Here is a 22,178-nt window from a genome sequence, read left to right as displayed (position 1 = left end):
TATCAGCGAAGGATACCTCTGTCCACCTGGCCGCCAGTCCAGCACCGCTGCGGAGGATCGTTGGGTTCCGCGCACCCACACAGCACGAACGCCTCACACGTCTCCGTTATATTGAGGACGTGCGTGGCGCAGTATGCTCGGAAACCACACCTTCGTCAATACCTGGGAAGGCAGCGACGACCATTCTGCTGCCGGGAGATGCCGTCCTCAAGGAACTGCGACGCGTCCGCAGCCGCATGAGGATCTCCCCGGACCACATCCGCGCCCCTCTTGTTGATCACCGAGTTTTCGCCCGGGACACTGTGAGCCGCAGCGGGGTGGGCGTCTTCCAGCCACGGCACGCCAAGGACGCCCTGGACGGTGTCAGACGATCGGCCCTTGAAGCGGCCTGCGACCCTCTGGGACCGTATGACGCAGGTCGCTGGACGGACGGCTTGTTGTCTCTCGCTGAGCATGCATCTGTATCCGCGGCGCTGCCATTTGACTCCCCGGACAGCCGGGCTGCCTGTGGGGTCTCACCGCACAGCTGCTGGCAGCCCTGCATGCTCCTGCCGAGCGGAGTGTCCTGCCACTGAGCATGGCCTCGGACAGTTTTCAGTTCCCCGCCTGGCAGCAGCATCCCAATCGCCCACACGAGTTACTGTCGCCACAGACTCCCTCTCGGCGATGGAGTCACTCCGCCTTGGCCCGCTGGCGGTGCACGACGACGTCAGCGAGGAGATTTGTACCGTGCCGCTTTCACTGGCGGATCGAGGTCACACAGCTGGCTCCACATTTTCCCCATCACACTGCGGAATCCCACGCAACGTGACAGCGGACGCTGATGCCGTCATGGCACGATCTCTTTCGCAAAACTGCATCAATGCCTGGCATGTGGACTTCCTTACCGCCGTCAAGAGGTTATACTGGAAGGATGCCCAGGAGGAAAAGGAAGCCGCGCACACCGCGTGACATGCGCCTGTCGGTGTGGCAAGGACTCTATTCCTGGTGTTGACCCGGACATCGGTCCCCGAGTGGCGGCACTGCGCACAGGCGCGATGCGGCTCCTGCCCACTCTTCGACAGGCCTGCACACGCCCTGCAGATCACAAGGAACCCTCTGTGTCGGTGGTGCCGTCCCTCCCTCACTGCGGTGACCGGCCCGCCTCTGCCTCCGCCGGAACCTCTTCCCGACGTGAGCACCGCAACTCCTTGTCGACCAGCGAGCGGCGGATTGACGTCCTCCTGCCCAACCTGCGGCAGAGTGCACTTGTCCGTCCACAGTATGAGGGCACATGCCCGACGTGCTCAGCCTGGCGTTCCGATAGTTTGAGAGGGCCTCCCATACGGATGCCACAATGGCGCCACCGTCTTCCTAACAGGTGCCTTGCGCGCAGGTCGCCACCGAAGTTGCCAAGCATGCCAGCAGGCAAGACACGCAGGAAGCACAAACGCGGGAGCTCGAGATGGACCAGGCTCTTCCGCCACCGCCTCATCACAGACGCCACGGGCCGCTGATCCCCCGACGGACCACGGGAGACTCTGCCTCATCCACTGCGGGAATGCCCTCGTCGTTGGGAACTGGGACTGCGACTGTGTGGGACTGCCCCAGCCCGCACAACGGCCCGTTTGCGACGGAATACTTACCACTTCTGTACGGACGGCCCTTGCGCTACTCACTCGTTATTGTAGCAGCATACAACCAAAACAAGATAATAAGCTGTTTTTGTGGTGGATATTGGCTGCACTTCCCGTGGACCAACAATCCACGTGGTGTGCGGGGATCTCCTTTTTTATTGTTACTATGCTTTTGTGTTGCTGTGTGCGCTGCACCTTCTTGTGTGTGTGTGCGCACCCTCCGTGAGGGGTGCCGACACGACGGACCGCTCTCGCCGTATGTGCATGCGGTGGAGCCTTGTGTGCCGCTCCTGTTTGCTTCTCCCTCCTCCATCTGTGTGTTGTTGTTGCGGCAGGGCTGTGTGTGTGTGTGTGTGTGCCTGCTGCCGTGGATTGGAGTGTGTGTCGTGCGTGGTGTGCGGCGTACGGTGCATGCCTGGCTGCTGCCCTCTCCTCATGTGGTGTGCCCTCTGTGTGTGTCTGCTGCACCTCTCGTCTCCCCTGTTGCTTTCCATGTCCCTCACTGTGCAGATCAGCTCCACACCACTGAAAGACCACACTCACGATGATGATGACGTGCCGTCTGCTGTGCGCCCTGTTGTTGCTTGCCCTGTGCTGCTGCCCGTCCGTGTGCGCGTCAGAGATAGCCATTGATGGTGAAACTGATGGAGACCGCGCCAGTCCATCTCTCACTCAACCAAAGCCAATAACCACTAAACCTGAATCTTCTGTCCTGACGACCATGACAACAGCGGCACAAGACGTTCAGAGGAACCTGGGTGGACCTGAAGGTAATAAAAACGCCACCAGTAAACCTTCCCTTCCACTAGAGGGAGGACACGGGAACAGTCGTTCAGTGTCGCCAGGTTTGGGTTCCGTTGCGGAACCGGTAAAGCTTGACAGAGATGAAACACGTTTGCCTGCTTTGGAACCGCAACCACATGACGCAAAAAATACAGTACAGGCAGAAGGTACGAAAGAGCAACAAAGTGGCACTGAACCATCCGCAGAACAAACCAATAAGGTGTCTGAAACTTCTGCTCAGACAACCACTACGACCACCACAACAAAGGCACCAACCACGACGACCACCACTGCGCCAGAGGCACCAAGTACTACGACTACAGAGGCGCCAACTACGACGACGACCACCCGCGCACCGCCACGTCTTCGCGAAATCGACGGCAGCCTCAGCAGCTCTGCGTGGGTGTGTGCCCCGCTGCTGCTCGCCGCATCCGCGCTGGCGTACACCACTGTGGGCTGAAGAGGTGTGTGCGGGCTGTGCGTGCCAGCACCCAACCGCGGGGATTTGTGCGCGTGTTGTGGTTCACTGTACCAAAATAAGAGAAAATAATGATTGTGTTTTGCTTCACTTGCTTCCGCTGCCGTGCTGTGTGCTCCGCATTGTGCCCCGCATCCGTCACGTTGAACGCATCGCGGACACACTCATGTGCATGCGCACTGGAGCCCTGGGTTTGTTTTTCTTTTCTTTTTAATTTCTGTTTTTTAATTATTGTTTTTTATTGCTTTTTAAACTTGTGGTTTGCGGGGCGGTGTGCGAGCTCTGCAATCGTACTGATTCCATCTGTCTCGTGGTGTGTGCGCTGCTGCTGCTGCTGCTGCTGGGGTGCTGCCATTTGTTGCTGTGCGGTGGCTGTGCGTGGTGTAGCGGCTGTGTCTCCTTTTGTTTTCTCGTGCTATCGCAGGTTGGCTCCGCAGCGTTAGGCGACTCCACTGTTTGTGATGATGACTGGCCGTGTGCTCTGCGTCCTGTTGGCTCCTGCAGTGATGCGCAGCTGCTCGTGCGTGTGAGTGACGGCTGCTGCGACGGGGTGCGTGTGCGGCCGCGGGTGATGGCGCGGTGGCTGCTGGGCACGCGGAAGCTGTGATGGCTGCGGAAGGTGGACCCGTGGCCGGTGGCTCTGGACGAAAGGGGAATGTGAACTCTGAGGACAATAGCAATCAGGAAGACGAGGAGGGTGGAGGAAGCACCGCGGGTGAGGGCCACAATCCCACCTCGGCAGGACCACTCACTGCTCCGACGAGGCAGGACCAATCCAGCAGCGACCCACTGCGAAGTGGCACTTGCAATCCGTCCGGCACTGGCAGTGCTTCTGCTGCTCGGATGCGTGCAAGTGGACCGGACTCTTTGGGCGGAGGGCACGCTGCAGGCACAGCATCCCCACGCTCCGACGCATCTCAGCAGGCAGCAGGTGGAGTGCGTGCTGGTGGCGGGAGGACCTCCCAGGGCAGTCAGGCTTCGGAACAAACCGTCACGGGACAGTCACAGGTGCCAGGGACGGCGAAGGAGGCACAGCAGGGCGATGAAGGAGGAGAACCCGGAGCGCAACACGAAGCCGACCAAACCACAAAAATGACTGTGGTGAATTGTTGCGCAAAAACAGCGGTGGAACAGGAGAGCCGCCAGCGGGATCGCAAGATGCACCACGTCTCTATAGTGGCGAGAATGCTCATTATTATTATTTTTCCCTGCTCTTACCGACATGTCTAGCCACACGATGTCACCAGGGTGCCGAGGAGGTGGTCGAGCAGCGACATGAGTTTCCTGCTATGAGGCAGCTGCCATTGGGAGAACCTTTTGGTGCAAAGGTCCTTCTTAATGCCCAGCCGTTGGCGCACAGCCAGAGCGTCTGTACATTCTGGAAGCAGATGGTGCAGTGTTTTCTGCGGGCTAATTGTTGCGCTTGTGGAGGTTGGCTGATCCTGCGGTAGCAGTGATTGTCTCCTGGCACTGCTGCTGCGGTGCCGATCAGCGTCTGGGTTTTGTGCGCAGCGATTTCTCTGCGGTGCTTTTTTTGTGTGGGGAAGACCGTGTCGCAGCAATCGCGGTGGAGGTCGGGAAGCGGTGGAGGGCGTTCCGGATGAAGGCACCGATAGTGGCTGATGTGGTTCGTGTGTCCCACCAGTGTGGCGTCACAGTGCGGGCATTTCTTCTTCCGACGCTGTGTGGAGGGCCGTCTCTCCACAGGCGGTGCGTCGGCCTCCCTTGTCGTCGGGGGAACAGCTTCCGTCCCGGTGCAGTGGGATCATTGTTGGAGCGCATGAGAGCGGACTGTTCCGGTGAGATGTTGCAGAAACGGCGTTGGTTCGTGCAGTCTCTCACAGTCCAGTACAGGCGATCCCATAGCTCGGATTCCCCGCACCCTGCTCATGCAGTGTTTATCCGTTCCTGTCTGTCAAGGGCTTCCTGAGTAATCAGGTGCTTGCCGCCTGGATCTGATGGCCTGGCGCCGCCAAGCAGGTATTGGTGGGTGTCCTGATGCATGGTGCTACGCCACTTGTTGGTGAGCTGGGTGTTAATGCATGTCAGCAGTTCCGTGTGCCATATGGGTGCTATTCCATGTTTTCTGTATTGCCCGGTTGCCGTGGTCTGCGTCTAATGATCTGCAGGCTCGTTAAAATGTACTCCGCGATGTTCGTAGCAAAACTGCAGGTGCACTGACCAGCCGGCACACGTCAGCGACAAGAGACGCTGCCAGAGCCGATCCTCCATCCAGTCGGTATGACTGTGCGGGCCCTTGGTGACGGCGGCTAGAAGGGAATGACTGTCTGTAACCACAAGCAGGGTTTTTGCCTGTGCTGGATACGATGGACACTCAGCCTTTCCATGGCCGGGAGCAGTGCACGGGATTCCGTCGTGCGGCTGCATGGGCGTGTACCGCAGTTGGTACTGACCTTTTCTATTATCTTCGAGGAATGCAGGGATGAGAGCAGTATGCCAATCCCGGCTGACTTGGGGACGTCGACACCGCCATCCGTTGCTAGTATCCACGGTCCCCAGCGATGATGTTGCACCTTGTCGCGGTGCTGAGGCTTTGGTTGCGTATAGGAACTCCGCAGCAGGGCGTTGCCGCGAGCACGACGGAAACCAAGACGACTTCACCCCTCGAGAAGGTACCACGCCATGCCCGGTGCAGGGGGGTGAAGCGGTCTGCCTGCAGACTGTCGGACAGAACTGCACGACCGTTTCGCTGCGATCGCTCCGTTGATATCACCCGTGGCGGTGACGTCCACAAGAACCCTGGCCCGAGGAGGATGGCTTCATCAATATTAGGCAGCTTAACATTGCAGGCCTCTCGTCCGTGAAAAAGATTGCATTTGCTGCGCGATTGGAGCAGCGTCCACCTGACATCGTTCTTCTGCAGGAAATAAGTAACCGTGGTGACGTTGCGACGAAATTATCTGGCCATAATGACCACCTTCAGGCCCGCACTGGGCGCGGTGGTGGCGTTGCCGTTCTGGTGCGCCACTCTCCACCGTGCGAGCGCCTGTCGCTCCCTGGCACTGACCTCCTGGAGACCATTGCTGCCCGTGTATTTCCACCGGGCCGTCCCAGCATTTGCGTGGCGAATCTCTACAACCCTCCCACAACAATTGGTCAATAATCCGCATTTATCAATATCGTTTGTCGCTTGGGCCCGAAGCGATTATCGCGGGTGACCTGAATTTACATCGTGAACTCTGGTACAGTCATATATACCATCAACGACTGGAGGCGATAATTTCGCCGCTGTTCTAATCGATATGGATTTTGGGCTGGCAAATGACCCGGCGCAGGCAACACGAATCACACATCGTAATGCCTCGTCCCCTGACGTGACTGCGTATTGCGCCCTACGCATCTCCCACTGGACATTCGCCCTTTACATAGACTCGGACCACTGCTGAATATCTTACTTGGTAGAGATGGATGATGGCACTCCACGACTAGCAAACACGCTGCCTTGACGGAAGGAAGCCACCTTTGCCCTGCGTAAAGCGGGTTGGCCTGCTTTTACATCGTTGTGTGAAACCCTCCTTGCCACCGCGTCCACATGGTTGGATCTTCGCGGAGGCATCTTACGAGCAGCTGAGCGCCATATCCCGCGCGGCGGCCGTGGAAGCCCCAAAAAAGATATGGACACACGAAATGGAACAAGCCGAGTCCGCCGCCGAAGCAGCACACGAAGCACACACATTGCCTCACCCGGAGACAGCATACTTTGAGCCGAATGTACCCGAAAAAAGGAGGAACGAAATCAAGCCTTACGCCGTTGCTCCGCTGTGCTTCTGGAAGCCCGCGCGAAAGGACTTGGAGCCTCACCCAGCCCGAGGTGGCGATATCTTCACGGCATGGCGGCGCCGCACCCTCATCCTCTGGAATCGGTTGTGCTCCGCACTGATCTTGGCCGCGTATGCGCCCTGCCTCGGCAACAGGCAAATCTGCTTGTCCGTCATTTTGTGCGGTTTCACGTGCCATACCGCCTTATACTGCTGCTGCTGCTCGCTGCACTCCTTTGGTTCCTGGTGGCTGAGAAATGGATCGGCCTTTCCCGCCGTATGAAATTGACGTGGCCATCCGTGACTCTTTGCTTGGCTCAGCCCCTGGCTCCGACAACATGTTGAATGAATTTCTTCACCGTCTCGGGCCCGTCGCGTGTGGCACACTTAGAACGATGATCCACAACTCCTTCGCAAACGGCAGCCTGCCTGGCTCCTGGAAAATGGGAGACGCTATTCCTATCCCCAAGCCTGGGAAGGATCCATGCCGCCCAGAGAGTCACAGACCTATCACGCCACTCTCTGTTTTACCAAAGTTAACCGAAGGAATGATTCACCGCCGTCTGTCAGCGTTATTGCCGCACCACCCACGTCAATTTTGGATTTACACCTCCGCGTTCTATCTCGGACGTGGTGGCACTTGTTATCGATAAATTACTCGTGGATTGAATGAGTTTAGCATTGTGGAGTATGAGCGCCCTGGAGACGACGCCCCCACACGACACGCTCGTCGCCATCGCTCGCTCGTAGTCTTGATTGATTTTTCGACTGCGTTCGACACCACTGACCATGGGAAGTTATTCTGCATGCTTGACAGACTTCCGCGCCTTTGCCCTCGAACCAAACGCTGGCTGCACAACTACCTGCGGGGCCGCTATGTTAGGGTATGCACTCGCGAACAGCACTCCCGGAAACAACTCGCCTCAGCTGGAGTACCGCAAGGCGGCGTCCCGGGACCCCAACTCTTCCTCTACTGTGTGGATAATCTGCTGCGCCGCCTGGACAGCATCTACTCTGCCTCCGCTTTCATGTACGCTGACGAACACACACACTTGTTGCTTCAGATGCGGACATCCATGCCTGTGCTGCGGCAATGCGACCGCTCTTGTCTCTTGTGGCCACATGGGCTGCCGAGTACAGCCTAAAAATCAACGTTGATAAGAGCGAAGCTGCTCTATTCTACATCTTTTCACACACACACGGTCTGACGAGGACATGGTCGATCTCCATCTTGTTAGCGGGAACCTACATATTCAGTCACGCCCAGTGCGCTTACTGGGCAACACGTTCGATCGACTTCTTAATTTTGTTACGCATGCTTCCACCGCTTCAAAGAGGGCCATGCCACGCCGCTATCAGCCGCGACTGGTCGCAGAGGCGGGCGCGTCTCATCACACCATGCGATCCTTTTTGATTGGGTATGTTCATAGTGTGCTATTTCATAATGGCGAGGCAATTGTCCCGTGACTCGCCCCCACTCACCTCCATAATATGGAAGTACGGTACCGCGACGGTAGCAAAACATTCTTTGCCTGAGCGCATCTACAGAAGACACATCTGTCTATTTGGAAGCCAATATTCTTCCGCTCCGTAAGATGCTCTGGCGTCGTGCACTCACACAATACGAACGCTATATACGCTTCCATGATCACGAGGATTTGCGTTCCCTTATCTACTCGGAACCTATGCCACCGTCCATGCATGGGAAGGCAGCGACATCAATCCGCTTCCGAGAGATGCTGTTATTAATGGATTGCTACGCGTCTGTGACATTATTGGGAAACTCCACAACCACATTTGCGCGCCTCTTGCCCAACATCGAATTTTTCCCTGAGACACTGCGAACTGCAACAAAGTGAGATTTTATCAGCCACTGTTTGCCAAAGACGCCTCTGACGATGTCAGGCGCACGGCTTTTGATTCTGCTCACTCCTCTTTGTGGGATTGTGATTTTGAATTGTGGACGGACGGTTCTTCATATCTCGCTGCACTCGCATCTGGATCCGCTGCGCTATTATATGACTCCACCACGACAAATGATCTCCCTGTGGAGGTACATTGTGCAGCAGCTGGCAGCCTCGCATGCTCATGTAGGGCAGACTGCCTTGCGATCGAAAATGTTTTTAGACATCTCATACCTCCTTGTCTGGGAACATCCCAATCGCCCACACGAATGCTGGAGGAAACGGACTCCCTGTCGGCAATTGAGGCACCCCGCGTTGCCCACCGACCGTGCGAGACGACGTCAGCGAGGAGATTTGTACCGTGCCGCTTTCCTTGGTGAAGCGAGGTCACCCTGTGGATTTTATATTTTCCCATCACACTGCGGTATTCCACGCAATGAGGCCGCTGAGGACGAAGTCACGATTGCACGATCCCTCTCGCAGGACTGCGTCACTGCCTGGCACGTGGAATTCCTTACCGCCGTCAAGAGGTTATAATGGAAGGATGTGCAGGAGGAAAAGGGAGCCGCGCACACCGCGTGACAGGCGGCTGTCGGTGTGGCGAGGACTCTATTCCTGGTGTTGACCCGGACATCGGTCCCCGAGTGGCGGCACTGCGCACAGGCGCGATGCGGCTCCTGCCCACTCTTCGACAGGCCCGCACGCGCCCTGCGGACCACAAGGAATCCTCTGTGTCGGTGGTGCCGTCCCTCCCTCACTGCGGTGACCGGCCCGCCTCTGCCTCCGCCGGAACCTCTTCCCGACGTGAGCACCGCAACTCCTTGCCTGCCAGCGAGCGGCGGATTGACGTCCTCCTGCCCAACCTGCGGCAGAGTGCACTTGTCCGTCCACAGTATGAGGGCACATGCCGGACGTGCTCAGTCTGGCGTTATAATAGTAGGAGAGGGCCTCCCATGCGGATGCCACAATGGCGCCACCGTCTTCTTAACAGGTGCCTCACGCGCAGGTCGCCACCGAAGTTGCCAAGCATGCCAGCAGGCAAGACACGCAGGAAGCACAAACGCGGGTACTCGAGATGGACCAGGCTCTTCCGCCACCGCCTCATCACAGACGCCACGGGCTGCTGATCCCCGACGGACCACGGGAGACTCCGCCTCATCCACTGCGGGAATGCCCTCGTCGTTGGGAACTGGGACTGCGACTGTGTGGGACTGCCCCAGCCCGCACGACGGTCCGTTTGCGACGGAATACTTGCCACCTTTGTACGGACGGCCCTTGCGCTACTCACTCGTTGTTGTAGCAGCATACAACCAAAACAACATAGCAAGCTGCTTTGTGATGAATATTGGCTGCACTTCCCGTGGACCAACAATCCGCGTGGTGTGCGAGGATCTCCTTTTTTGTATTGTTACTTTACTTTTGTGTTGCTGTGTGCGCTGCACCTTCTTGTGTGTGTGCGCACCCTCCGTGAGGGGTGCCGACACGACGGACCGCTCTCGCCGTATGTACATGCGGTGGAGCCTTGTGTGCCGCTCCTGTTTGCTTCTCCCTCTTCCATCTGTGTGTTGTTGTTGCGGCAGGGCTGTGTGTGTGTGTGTGCCTGCTGCCGTGGATTGGAGTGTGTGTCGTGCGTGGTGTGCGGCGTACGGTGCATGCCTGGCTGCTGCCCTCTCCTCATGTGGTGTGTCCTCTGTGTGTGTCTGCCGCACCTCTCGTCTCCCCTGTTGCTCTCCATGTCCCTCACTGTGCAGATCAGCTCCACACCACTGAACGACCACACCCACGATGATGACGACGTGCCGTCTGCTGTGCGCCCTGTTGGTGCTTGCCCTGTGCTGCTGCCCGTCCGTGTGCGTGGCAGACACTGATCTTGCTGAATCTAATGGAATTGTCACCAGTCGAGCGATTGGTACACCGGAATTAACTCTTCAGGGGTCCAGTCCTCCAGAGTTGCCCTCAACAGAAACCAGGCCGGCTGCGAAATTGGGAGAAGATGACGGAGCGGGACAGAGTGCGACCGGTACTTTACAGGCAGCTGATAACGATGGTACGACAGGGTCACAAGGTAGCGCGGGACAACCCGCGGATCAAGCAAATGGGAATGCCGAAGGTGGTGTTGACACGACCACTACGACCATCACAACACATGCAGCAGATGATGAAGAGAAGGCTACGCCTGATGCTGAAGCTCATAAAAAAGTTACTAGTTCATTGCTCCCTGCACCAGAGAACAGTCGGCCTGAGGCTGCTGAAGAGTCAGCCACTGAGCCGGCCCCGGGAAACATTTTGCCAGAGACGCCACGTTTAACCGTTCCGGGACCAAAAGTAAACACCGAGTACAATACGGTACAGAAAACGGGTACGAACGGTACTGCAGGACAAGAAAGTGGCACGAGTACATCCACAGAACAAGCAAATAAGGAAACCGAAGATGCGGCACCGAAAACAACGACAAAAACTAAGACGAAGGCAACAACCACCACGACCACGACCACAACAAAGGCACCAACAACGACCACCACCACTGCGCCAGAGGCACCAAGTACTACGACTACAGAGGCGCCAGCTGTGTCGACCACCCGCGCACCGTCACGTCTTCGCGAAATCGACGGCAGCCTCAGTAGCTCTGCGTGGGTGTGTGCCCCGCTGGTGCTCGCCGCATCCGCGCTGGCGTACACCACTCTGGGCTGAAGAGGTGTGTGCGGACTGTGCGTGCCAGCACTCAACCGCGGGGATTTGTGCGCGTGTGTTGTGGCTCACTGTATAAAATAAGAGGAAATAATGATTGTGTTTTGCTTCACTTGCTTCCGCTGCCGTGCTGTGTGCTCCGCGTTGTGCCCCGCATCCGTCACGTTGAACGCATCGCGGACACACTCATATGCATGCGCACTGGAGCCCTGGGTTTGTTTTTCTTTTCTTTTTAATTTTGTTTTTTAATTATTGTTTTTTATTGCTTTTTAAAATTGTGGTTTGCGGGGCGGTGTGCGAGCTCTGCAATCGTACTGATTCCATCTGTCTCGTGGTGTGTGCGCTGCTGCTGCTGGGGTGCTGCCATTTGTTGCTGTGCGGTGGCTGTGCGTGGTGTAGCGGCTGTGTCTATCTTTTTGCTTCCCTTTCTGTTGACGGGGAGTTAGTTTGTGCTGAAGGCTACACGCAAGTGACAGGAGTGATGGCGATGATGACTGGCCGTGTGCTGCTGGTGTGTGCCCTCTGCGTGCTGTGGTGCGTGTTTTCTTCGGTGTCGGCCGATGCCGGGGATGATTGTGGGGATTCCGGCCAAGGTGTTGTTGGGACTGTTGGTCAACCTTCTTCCCCAGTTGGGGGTCATGGTGATAATGGAGTTGTCACTGATGGAAGCTCTCTGAGCAGTGGAAGTCACTTGCCGGGTTCTGCTCCTACGGGTGGCAAACCCCCACTTCCCGGTGTTGGTGTGGGTGTGGGTTTAAATGAATCTAAGGATGCCTTAACTCTTGCACAAGAGGGGCGTGAAGTCGTACAGGATCAGCATGAATTAGTGCCTCAAGTTTCGCATCACACTGATGCGGGAACAGGAGGGAAAGGCGATCTCAATGCGCCAGAACAGTCGCCCAACGCAAAAACAGAATTAGAAGATGGTGGTGGTGTTTGTGGTGATGATGCTGCAGCTGCGGAGGGTGAAGTAAAAACCACCGTGAATGAAGGACAATTGGGCGGATCTTCCACGAGCGACAGCCATCCACCAGCAGCAGACCGAGGGTCGAGGGAGCAGGAAGGCAGAGTGGAACAAGCAGCATCAACAGCGGCATTGACGCCAGTGGTGGGGCGAGAAACACCACCTAAGGGGGACACAAACGAGGACTCACCGGGGGATAAAGCCGCAACTGGCGCAGGTATCACACAGGATATACCAGCTGTCAGTCAGCAACAAACACATTCTTCATCCACCTCCACAACTGGAAATGGTCTGACTTCCACTCTAGGAAAGGGGCGCGCTGCGGAGGACATTTCCAGCAATAACGAACGATCCGGTAAAGCACTACTGCAAGAAGGAGCGGAACATGAAACTGTTGCTGGCAGCCAATCGCAAACAATACCGGCAGCCACCGCCCGTAACACACTTGGCACAACCGTTTCTGGCGACAGCGACAACAGCACCACGATAACTACAGCCGTGCGGTCTGACACTGGCACAGAAGGCACTCCAACCAGCAATCATCCGAACCGACAATCCATTGAAGGCGCCACATCACCCGGCATGAATTCCGATGGTGAAGCTGAGTCAGCCAAAAAATATGATACGGTATCTCAGAGTGCAGGATCCTCAACAGCGCCAACCACAAACAACAAAACACGTGACACAGCTTCTCATGGCAACAGTGACAGCACTGTGGTCTCCCACACCACCTCCCCTCTTTTGCTTCTTCTTCTTGTTGCGTGTGCGGCTGCTGCGGTGGTGGCCGCGTGAGAGTGAGTGAGAGAGAGCCATGCACCGCCCGCACACACACTCGTCCTTCACTCACTCTCTGTGTGTGTCCCCTTGCATGGACTCTCGCCCTCACCTCATCCCACGAAGCACACACATAATGTGCCCATTGTATATATTGCATGCACACCCATGCAGGCCCGTTGGTGCCCTCTTTTGCACGACACGCACCGCTGCCGTCCTGCCTGGCTGCATGGGCGGAGCACCGTAACTGTTTCTGTTTTGTTTTTATTGCATTGAGTGGGCGACCTCTCTCTCTCTCTCTCCCTGTGTGTGTGTTTTGCTTTACGGGAGCAATGAGAGTGTGTGCGCTGGTCCTCTCACGCTTTGGCTTTTCGTTGTGTTTTGTTCTGTTTTTCTTCTTTGAGTCTCTGCTTGTGTTGTGGGTGCACGCACCGATTGCACTTTTATTGATTTGTGGCTTGCTTTGTGGACGCCTGATTTTTTTTTTTGCATTCTTATACGGTTTCTCTCTTGTTGTTAGTGTGTGAGCCCCTTGTGTCTTTGGCAAGCCACCAATTGCTCTCTTCCACATACACCTTGCGTCAGTGGGTCCACGTCACTCCGCGGCCTGCAGCGCTTCTTGTGCTGCTGTTGATGTTGCCTGCGTTGTGATTTGCCGGCGGTTGCCTCGTTGTCATCCTGACGTATCCCTGTTTTCTTGTCGATGTGGTGCCTGCCGACAACGCGCGGCAACTCCGGTTGTGGTGAGGGTCGTGCGTCTCAAAGCGCAGGATGCGTTGCAGGTGTGCAGCCTCGCTTGTAAGCACCGATGGGTGTCTGTCCCCGTGAAGACGTCATCAACGGCCCCGGATGACACCAGGAGGCACTGCGACATTTTTTATTGTTCCACAGCGACTTTATTGGACGGTACTTTTGCTTTGCAGCTCTTGGGGCCTTTGTGGGAGAAGGTGGGAGGCTGAGGGCATTAGGACTGAATTCATTTGAGCGGCTGCGTTCCGTTGACTTGCGGCCAGTCGTGGCACTCTTTTGTGGTTTGGCCGCTCGTCTCTTTTTTTTACTTCCCGTCGCAGCACGTGGAGACCACTGATCCGAGGAACATTTGTTTGACCGAGTGTGAGCCGCTGCCGTGCGTGGTGCATGGAGTGACGAATACTTCTGTTTGGCGTGTCGCGGTGCGTCGGAATGGTGTTTGGATGACATGTGAAGGGTGCTGTTTGTGATTTGTGTGTTTTCTCTGGTGGAGCCGACATGTGTGCGGGGATTGTGGCATTGCTGGCTGACAGCTCCACGTCACTTTTCAGCATTCCTGGATGTGCTGAGGAATGACGGCTGGCGACCAGCGTGTTGTTGCTGCTGGTGGGAATAAGTGCATGAGGAATAGGCCATTTTCTCTTTTCCGTGCTGGAGCCGACGAACTGGCACGAGGGCACCGGCTGCAGGCTGCTTGCCAGCACGTGTGAGCAGCGGATCCATGCACACACAGACGCTCATCGCAATGGCTTGTGCGATCGCAGTGGCTTTTGTGGCGTGCTTTTATGGACGTCAGCCCATCGAAGAATGTGTGAAGCAAACGGCTGACGGAACACGAGGAAAATAAGTGCGTGCACTGTGCCGTGTTTCAGCGTCGATGGCAGAGCGGCAGGAAGCCCGTGCTGGCAACTGAGATCTTTGCGTCGCGAGGGATGTCGGTGTTGATTTTGGGTCGTCGAGGGAGAAATGATTTTGCTGCTGCCCGTGTGTGTGTGGCCACTCCGGCAGAGGGCGGACACAACAGGGAGGGATGCAGGCGCTGCGTGTGTGTGTGCAGGTGCCATGCAACAACGTCACAACAAACATGCTGCGACTCGGTGACCCTCACATCGTTGTGGTCCTCACGAGCGGCCCAGGCACGGCCCGCATCGATGCACTTAGTGGACGGAGTGAGGCATCTTTTGAGGCGCTGCAGGGAACAGAATGTGTTGACGCAGCCACGACGTGCATGGAGTGTCACGAGGGCACAGTGAGCTGTGGCTGGTGGAATATTTACTTCTCGGAGGCAACAGAGAGAGGGAGAGCTGCTCCTGCTGCTGGTGTCGTTGCTGCCTCTTGTGGCCTCCCATGCCGATTATTGTCTGTCCGCTGATCATGGGTGGTGTGCCTCCACTAGTGACGTCGTCTGCAGGCATTTCACAGCACCAGTGAAACACACATCACGTCGCATGCTTTGGCTGTGGATATGGTGTCGTGCATGCAGCCGGCATTATTTTGCCCGACTCCTTTTCACTGCTTTGCGACGAATAGATGCGTCACCGCCCGAGTCATTCACTGCAGCTCCGTGTGCTGTGCTGCCAGCACAAGACTCTCTTGTTGTCTGGCGCCTGGCTGACAGTCAAACACCACTGCGTTGGGACATGCAAGGATGTGGACTGCCGCTCACGGTGTTGGGCACCGCTGTTTGGATGCGGCGGCCACACGAGCGGATGTATTGTGGCACAATCAAATGCGTGAAATACGCGGAGTCACAGCGGCTGCAATAATATTGACGGTGTGGCACCACGGAATGTGTGAGGGGGTGATGCATGATGAATCACAGCGGGCGACATGCGAGGGAAGTGCACCGCGACGGAGCGTCATCCCGCCCTCAGCCTGCAGGGGAATGTACACCCACAAAATATATGGACGAGACACCACCAAACAGTCATGCCCTTCCATGCACCAATAAATAGGAGCGAAGATGCGTTCTGGTGCGTGGGAGTCCACTCACATATTTTCATTTCCACCGCAATAAACGGTGAGGAATCAGGTGCCACAGCAACGAAAAGAAGAAATAAAAACGTCTATTGCAGCACCTTACCAGCGAAAAGCAGGAACAACACAAACCGAATTATTGGCTGCACCAACACAAGAAAAAAATGCACAAGAAGGAAAAAAAGAAATTGTGTACCCTGCAGTAATCCCAACACACGATCCAGGCATGAAGATTTATCCTCTGGAAAAACAAAACAAAGCGAACAAAACAACATGTGCGGACATTTGCCAACATCCAAAGAGAAACACAAATAAATGGTTGCTTGCATTATTACATTCCTTGCGCTTATTTTTGAGTGTGCGTCTGCTGCTGCGGTGGTGGCCGGGCCTGCATGAATTTGAGTACGCCGGATGTGGACGAAGGCCTACTGCAACAGAACAAGTTGCTTTGTGATGAATATTGGCTGCACTTCCCGTGGACCAACAATCCGCGTGGTGTGCGGGGATCTCTTTTTTATTATGGTTACTTTGCTTTTTTGTTGCTGTGTGCGCTGCGCCTTCTTGTGTGTGTGCGTACCCTCCGTGAGGGGTGCAGACACGACGGACCGCTCTCGCCGCATGCACATGCGGTGGAGCCTTGTGTGCCGCTCCTGTTTGCTTCTCCCTCTTCCATCTGTGTGTTGGTGTTGCGGCAGGGCTGTGTGTGTGTGTGTGCCTGCTGCCGTGGATTGGAGTGTGTGTCGTGCGTGGTGTGCGGCGTACGGTGCATGCCTGGCTGCTGCCCTCTCCTCATGTGGTGTGCTCTCTGTGTGTGTCTGCCGCATCTCTCGTCTCCCCTGTTGCTCTCCATGTCCCTCACTGTGCAGATCAGCTCCACACCACTGAACGACCACACTCACGATGATGATGACGTGCCGTCTGCTGTGCGCCCTGTTGGTGCTTGCCCTGTGCTGCTGCCCATCCGTGTGCGCGTCAGAGGATGAGCCTGAAGCTGCCGTTTCCTCCCCGACGACCACGGAGAACACAACTCCGGCATCACCCTCGACACCTGCTCAGAAAGGTAATGTGTCGGGCGCGGAACGTGGAAATACTGCAGGAACGGGAGGTGGTACGACCGATCCGGAACAGCAATCAAGTGATACTCCCAATAAGGTACAAGAAGGAAGTGCTGAAGGTACGAAGGAGCAACAAATTCGCAATGAACCATCCACAGAACAAGCAATTAAGAATGTCGATGATTCTGCCGAGACGACCACGACGACGACCACAACAAAACCACCGACTACGACAACCACGACCAATGCGCCAGAGGCACCAAGTACTACGACTACAGAGGCGCCAGCTGTGTCGACCACCCGCGCACCGTCACGTCTTCGCGAAATCGACGGCAGCCTCAGTAGCTCTGCGTGGGTGTGTGCCCCGCTGGTGCTCGCCGCATCCGCGCTGGCGTACACCACTCTGGGCTGAAGAGGTGTGTGCGGACTGTGCGTGCCAGCACCCAACCGCGGGGATTTGTGCGCGTGTGTTGTGGTTCACTGTATAAAATAAGAGAAAATAATGATTGTGTTTTGCTTCACTTGCTTCTGCTGCCGTGCTGTGTGCTCCGCGTTGTGCCCCGCATCCGTCACGTTGAACGCATCGCGGACGCACTCATAAGCATGCGCACTGGAGCCCTGGGTTTGTTTTTCTTTTTTTAATTTCTGTTTTTTAATTATTGTTTTTTATTGCTTTTTAAACTTGTGGTTTGCGGGGCGGTGTGCGAGCTCTGCAATCGTACTGATTCCATCTGTCTCGTGGTGTGTGCGCTGCTGCTGCTGGGGTGCTGCCATTTGTTGCTGTGCGTGGTGTAGCGGCCGTGTTTATCTTTTTGCTTCCCTTTCTGTTGACGGGGAGTTAGTTTGTGCTGAAGGCTGCATGCAAGTGACAGGAGTGATGGCGATGATGGCTGGCCGTGTGCTGCTGGTGTGTGCCCTCTGCGTGCTGTGGTGCGGTGCCGGCGGTAGATGTGACGAGGAGGGGACAGCAGCTCGTGGGAGTGGTGGTGGACCTCCGCTGGCATCAAAACAACCTGAAACGCCTCGAGTAGGCTCCCAAGATGTAAAAAATGGAGTAACCGTTGCTAAAGAAAATGTAATACCCACACCTCCCCTTCCTATAGATGGGGATGCGGAAGTTGATGAAGATGAAGATGATGACGACGATGATAATGATAATGATGCAGATGGTGAAGAAGAAGATAATGAGACGGGTGAGTCAAAAGAAAAAAGTACTGAAGGGCAGATTAATAAAGAAGGAAAAGTTCCACCAGACTCAGATTCCAGGGAAAAGAATTTAATTGGAAGCAGGCAGGAAAAAGGCCAGTCAATTGTACCTGCAGGGGACATTTCTCATTCCAAAAGTCAGGAATCAAATGCCAATTCTACGCAAACGGAAGTTGAAGGAAAGAAGGACGCCGACAAGAGACCACCATCAGCAGAGAACGTACTCACAACAGTTAACGGAGAGAACACACTGCCTGAGGGCATTGCGGGAGGAAATCCTCCATCGCCTCCAGAAGACAGTGTTGCTTCCCGTGAAAAGGATGGCGAAGACACCACGAGTGAAGACGAGAAAAATGTTCCGTCGCCAGAGTCCGCAGCCACACCACAAAGCCACCGAGACGAAGTCTCAGAAGGGACTGGGGAAGATACAAAAGCAACGACAGTAACCACAAATACAACTGATACGACGAATAAACAAAACAGTGACGGCAGCACCGCGGCAGCTACAGTTGTGCAGCCTGAAGATGGAGTGGAAAGTGATCCGGCAAACAATGATTTGAGCCCACCATCCACTGAGGTCGCCGCACAGCTCAGCATGACTCCTGATGCTGAAGGCGCATCAAACAACGAGGAGAATACTGACACTCAGATTGCAGGAAATCCTAATGTAACAATCGCTACCGCCACTCAAACAAATGATACGGCGAAGCCTACCGACAGTGACGGCAGCACCGTGGCCTCCCACACCACCTCCCCTCTTTTGCTTCTTCTTTTTGTTGCGTGTGCGGCTGCTGCTGCGGTGGTGGCCGCGTGAGAGTGAGTGAGAGAGAGCCGTGCACCGCCCGCACACACACTCGTCTTTCACTCACTCTCTGTGTGTGTGTCCCCTTGCATGGACTCTCGCCCTCACCTCATCCCACGAAGCACACACATAATGTGCCCATTGTATATATGCATGCACACCCATGCAGGCCCGTTGGTGCTCTCTTTTGCACGACACGCACCGCTGCCGTCCTGCCTGGCTGCATGGGCGGAGCACCGTAACTGTTTCTGTTTTGTTTCCATTGCCTTGAGTGGGCGACCTCTCTCTCTCTCTTTCTCCCTGTGTGTGTGTTTTGCTTTACGGGAGCAATGAGAGTGTGTGCGCTGGTCGTCCCACGCTTCGGCTTTTTGTTCTGTTTTTATTTATTGTTTTATTGCTTTTCTTGTGCTGTGGCTGAGTGCATTCATTACCCTTTCTTTTGAATTAGTGGCTTGCTTTGACTGCGGACGTTTAAATTGTTTTTTTTTGTATTATTATATTGTTCCTTTCGTGTTGAGAGAGTGTCAGCCTCTTGTATCCTTGTCACACTACCAAGTTTTTTTTCTCGATATACGCCATGCGTCCGTTGTTCCACGTTACTCTGCGGCTTGCATTGCTTTTGGTTCTGCTTGTGATGATGTCTGCGTTGTGATTTGTCGGCGGATGTCTCGTTGTCAGCCTGACGTATCCTTCGTTTCTTGACGATTTGTTGCGTACCGACGGCGCGTGGGCGTCTCTGGTGATGGTGAGGGACGCGTGTCTCAGAGCGCAGGATGCGTCGCGGGTGTGCGGCGTCGTTTGGAAGGACCGATGGGTGACCATCCGCATCCAGGCGTCATCAACGGACTGTGAGGGCAGCATAAGGCACCGCGGCTTCTTTTGGCTTTGCACAAACAATTTATTGGACGGTGCGTTTGTTTTCAATCTTTTGCAGCTTTTGTGGGAGAAGGTGGAGGGTTGAGGGCATTAGGACTGAATTCTTTTGAGCGGCTGCGTTCCGTTGACTTGCGGCCGATCGTTGCACTCTTTTGGGGTCTGGCCGCCCGTCTCTTTTTTTGTTTACTTCCCACCGCAGCACGTGGAGGCCACTGATCCGAAGAACATTTGTTTAGACGGGTGTGAGCTGCTGCCGTGCGTGGTGCATGGACTATTTGATTGTGTGGGGAGGTGCATTGGAGTGACGAATACTTCTGTTTGGCATGTCGCGGTGTGTCGGAATGATGTTCGGAAGACTTGTGAGGGGTGTTGTTTGTATTTTGTGTGTCTTCTCTGGTGGAGCCGACATGTGTGCGGGGATTGTGGCATTGTTGGCTGACGGTCTCACGTCACTTTTCAGCATTCCTGGATGTGCTGAGGAATGACGGCTGGCGACCAGCGTGTTGGCACTGCCGGTGGGAATAAGTGCATGAGGAATAGGCCATTTTCTCTTTTCCGTGCTGGAGCCGATGAACTGGCACGAGGGCACCGGCTGCAGGCTGCTTGCCAGCACGTGTGAGCAGCGGATGCATGCACACACAGACGCTCATCGCAATGGCTTGTGCGATCACAGTGGCCTTTTGTGGCGTGCTTTTATGGACGTCAGCCCATCGAAGAATGTGTGAAGCAAACGGCTGACTGCACACGAGGGAAATAAGTGCGTGCACTGTGCCGTGTTTCAGCGTCGATGGCAGAGCGGCAGGAAGCCCGTGCTGGCAACTGAGATCTTTGCGTCGCGAGGGATGTCGGTGTTGATTTTGGGTCGTCGAGGGAGAAATGATTTTGCTGCTGCCCGTGTGTGTGTGGCCACTCCGGCAGAGGGCGGACACAACAGGGAGGGATGCAGGCGCTGCGTGTGTGTGTGCAGGTGCCATGCAACAACGTCACAACAAACATGCTGCGACTCGGTGACCCTCACATCGTTGTGGTCCTCACGAGCGGCCCAGGCACGGCCCGCATCGATGCACTTAGTGGACGGAGTGAGGCATCTTTTGAGGCGCTGCAGGGAACAGGATGTGTTGACGCAGCCACGACGTGCATGGAGTGTCACGATGGCACAGCCGGCTGTGGCTGGTGGAATATTTACTTCTCGGAGGCAACAGAGAGAGAGAGAGAGAGAGCTGCTGCTGCTCCTGCTGCTGGCGTCGTTGCTGCCTTTTGTGGCCTCCCATGCCGATTATTGTCTGTCCGCTGATCATGGGTGGTGTGCCTCCACTAGTGACGTCGTCTGCAGGCATTTCACAGCACCGGTGAAACGCACATCACGTCGCATGCTTTGGCTGTGGATATGGTGTCGTGCATGCAGCCGGCATTATTTTGCCCGACTCCTTTTCACTGCTTTGCGACGAATAGATGCGTCACCGCCCGAGTCATTCACTGCAGCTCCGTGTGCTGTGCTGCCAGCACAAGACTCTCTTGTTGTCTGGCGCCTGGCTGACAGTCAAACACCACTGCGTTGGGACATGCAAGGATGTGGACTGCCGCTCACGGTGTTGGGCACCGCTGTTTGGATGCGGCGGCCACACGAGCGGATGTATTGTGGCACAATCAAATGCGTGAAATACGCGGAGTCACAGCGGCTGCAATAATATCGACGGTGTGGCACCACGGGGAATGTGTGAGGGGGTGATGCATGATGAATCACAGTGGGCGGCATGCGAGGGAAGTGCACCGCGACGGAGCGTAACCCCGCCCTCAGCCTGCAGGGGAATGTACACCCACAAAATATATGGACGAGACACCACCAAACAGACATGCCCTTCCATGCACCAATAAATAGGAGCGAAGGTGCGTTCTGGTGCGTGGGAGTCCACTCACATATTTTCATTTCCACCGCAATAAACGGTGAGGAATCAGGTGCCACAGCAACGAAGGAGGAAATAAAAACGTCTATTGCAGCACCTTACCAGCGAAAAGCAGGAACAACACAAATTGAATTATTGGCTGCACCAACACAATAAAAATTCACAAGAGAAGAAAACAGTTGTGCACACTGCAGGAACCCCCAACACACGATGCAGGCATGAAGGTTTACCCTCCGCAAAGACAATAACAACATATGCAGGCATCTTCCATCCTCCAAAAAGAAACACGAATAAATGGCTGACTTTATTCCATTCCTTGCGCTTAACTTTGCGTGTGCTGCTGCTGCTGCGGTGGTGGCTGCGCTTCCCGTGAACCAACAATCCACGTGGTGTGCGGGGATCACCTTTTCGTGGTTACTTTGCTTTTGTGTTGCTGTGTGCGCTGCACCTTCTTGTGTGTGTGCGCACCCTCCGTGAGGGGTGCCGACACGACGGACCGCTCTCGCCGTATGTACATGCGGTGGAGCCTTGTGTGCCGCTCCTGTTTGCTTCTCCCTCTTCCATCTGTGTGTTGTTGTTGCGGCAGGGCTGTGTGTGTGTGTGCCTGCTGCCGTGGATTGGA

General features: G+C 55.5%; 9 protein-coding genes and 1 pseudogene across 9 annotated transcripts, besides 19 other annotated features; all 10 read left to right on the top strand.

Annotated features, from left to right (window-relative positions):
• Positions 1-1,191: part of a mobile genetic element that runs on past the window's edge.
• Positions 1-1,576: part of a sequence feature (areas not merged during assembly with more than two copies in the genome that could not be assigned to a particular haplotype) that runs on past the window's edge.
• Positions 1,577-3,265: a sequence feature (haploid, Esmeraldo-like haplotype).
• Positions 1,955-1,974: a microsatellite.
• Positions 2,161-2,859, top strand: Tc00.1047053506409.140 (mucin TcMUCII, putative; the record flags this gene model as incomplete). Its single annotated transcript, XM_813138.1, has 1 exon — positions 2,161-2,859. The coding sequence occupies one exon, from the start codon at positions 2,161-2,163 to the stop codon at positions 2,857-2,859; it is 699 nt and encodes a 232-aa protein (XP_818231.1).
• Positions 2,640-2,747: a microsatellite.
• Positions 3,070-3,126: a sequence feature (A-rich).
• Positions 3,199-3,220: a microsatellite.
• Positions 3,266-10,428: a sequence feature (areas not merged during assembly with more than two copies in the genome that could not be assigned to a particular haplotype).
• On the top strand, positions 3,339-4,076 carry Tc00.1047053506409.130 (annotated as a pseudogene).
• Positions 4,079-5,203: a mobile genetic element.
• Positions 5,645-7,842: a mobile genetic element.
• Tc00.1047053506409.110 (uncharacterized protein) lies at positions 9,455-10,330 on the top strand (the record flags this gene model as incomplete). Its single annotated transcript, XM_813137.1, has 1 exon — positions 9,455-10,330. One exon carries the CDS (start codon positions 9,455-9,457, stop codon positions 10,328-10,330), a length of 876 nt encoding a protein of 291 aa, XP_818230.1.
• Positions 10,346-11,251, top strand: Tc00.1047053506409.100 (mucin TcMUCII, putative; the record flags this gene model as incomplete). Its single annotated transcript, XM_813136.1, has 1 exon — positions 10,346-11,251. The coding sequence occupies one exon, from the start codon at positions 10,346-10,348 to the stop codon at positions 11,249-11,251; it is 906 nt and encodes a 301-aa protein (XP_818229.1).
• Positions 10,429-10,557: a sequence feature (haploid, non-Esmeraldo-like haplotype).
• Positions 10,558-11,787: a sequence feature (heterozygous, Esmeraldo-like haplotype).
• Positions 11,463-11,518: a sequence feature (A-rich).
• Tc00.1047053506409.90 (mucin-associated surface protein (MASP), putative) lies at positions 11,730-13,004 on the top strand (the record flags this gene model as incomplete). The annotated part of the gene is made up of 1 exon (XM_813135.1): positions 11,730-13,004. The coding sequence occupies one exon, from the start codon at positions 11,730-11,732 to the stop codon at positions 13,002-13,004; it is 1,275 nt and encodes a 424-aa protein (XP_818228.1).
• Positions 11,788-12,713: a sequence feature (areas not merged during assembly with more than two copies in the genome that could not be assigned to a particular haplotype).
• Positions 12,714-17,013: a sequence feature (heterozygous, non-Esmeraldo-like haplotype).
• Tc00.1047053506409.70 (uncharacterized protein) lies at positions 15,185-15,502 on the top strand (the record flags this gene model as incomplete). Its single annotated transcript, XM_813134.1, has 1 exon — positions 15,185-15,502. The coding sequence occupies one exon, from the start codon at positions 15,185-15,187 to the stop codon at positions 15,500-15,502; it is 318 nt and encodes a 105-aa protein (XP_818227.1).
• Positions 15,567-16,028, top strand: Tc00.1047053506409.60 (uncharacterized protein; the record flags this gene model as incomplete). The annotated part of the gene is made up of 1 exon (XM_813133.1): positions 15,567-16,028. One exon carries the CDS (start codon positions 15,567-15,569, stop codon positions 16,026-16,028), a length of 462 nt encoding a protein of 153 aa, XP_818226.1.
• Positions 16,614-17,180, top strand: Tc00.1047053506409.50 (mucin TcMUCII, putative; the record flags this gene model as incomplete). The annotated part of the gene is made up of 1 exon (XM_813132.1): positions 16,614-17,180. One exon carries the CDS (start codon positions 16,614-16,616, stop codon positions 17,178-17,180), a length of 567 nt encoding a protein of 188 aa, XP_818225.1.
• Positions 16,961-17,011: a microsatellite.
• Positions 17,014-22,178: a sequence feature (areas not merged during assembly with more than two copies in the genome that could not be assigned to a particular haplotype).
• Tc00.1047053506409.30 (mucin-associated surface protein (MASP), putative) lies at positions 17,646-18,788 on the top strand (the record flags this gene model as incomplete). The annotated part of the gene is made up of 1 exon (XM_813131.1): positions 17,646-18,788. One exon carries the CDS (start codon positions 17,646-17,648, stop codon positions 18,786-18,788), a length of 1,143 nt encoding a protein of 380 aa, XP_818224.1.
• Positions 17,871-17,956: a microsatellite.
• On the top strand, positions 20,495-21,340 carry Tc00.1047053506409.10 (uncharacterized protein; the record flags this gene model as incomplete). The annotated part of the gene is made up of 1 exon (XM_813130.1): positions 20,495-21,340. One exon carries the CDS (start codon positions 20,495-20,497, stop codon positions 21,338-21,340), a length of 846 nt encoding a protein of 281 aa, XP_818223.1.
• Positions 20,853-20,872: a microsatellite.

This window comes from Trypanosoma cruzi, genomic scaffold (assembly GCF_000209065.1).
Source record: "Trypanosoma cruzi strain CL Brener 1047053516515 genomic scaffold, whole genome shotgun sequence".
NCBI lineage: Eukaryota > Euglenozoa > Kinetoplastea > Trypanosomatida > Trypanosomatidae > Trypanosoma > Trypanosoma cruzi.
The sequence above is the reverse complement of the archived record's forward strand: the minus strand, read 5'-3'. Positions and strand labels throughout refer to the sequence as shown.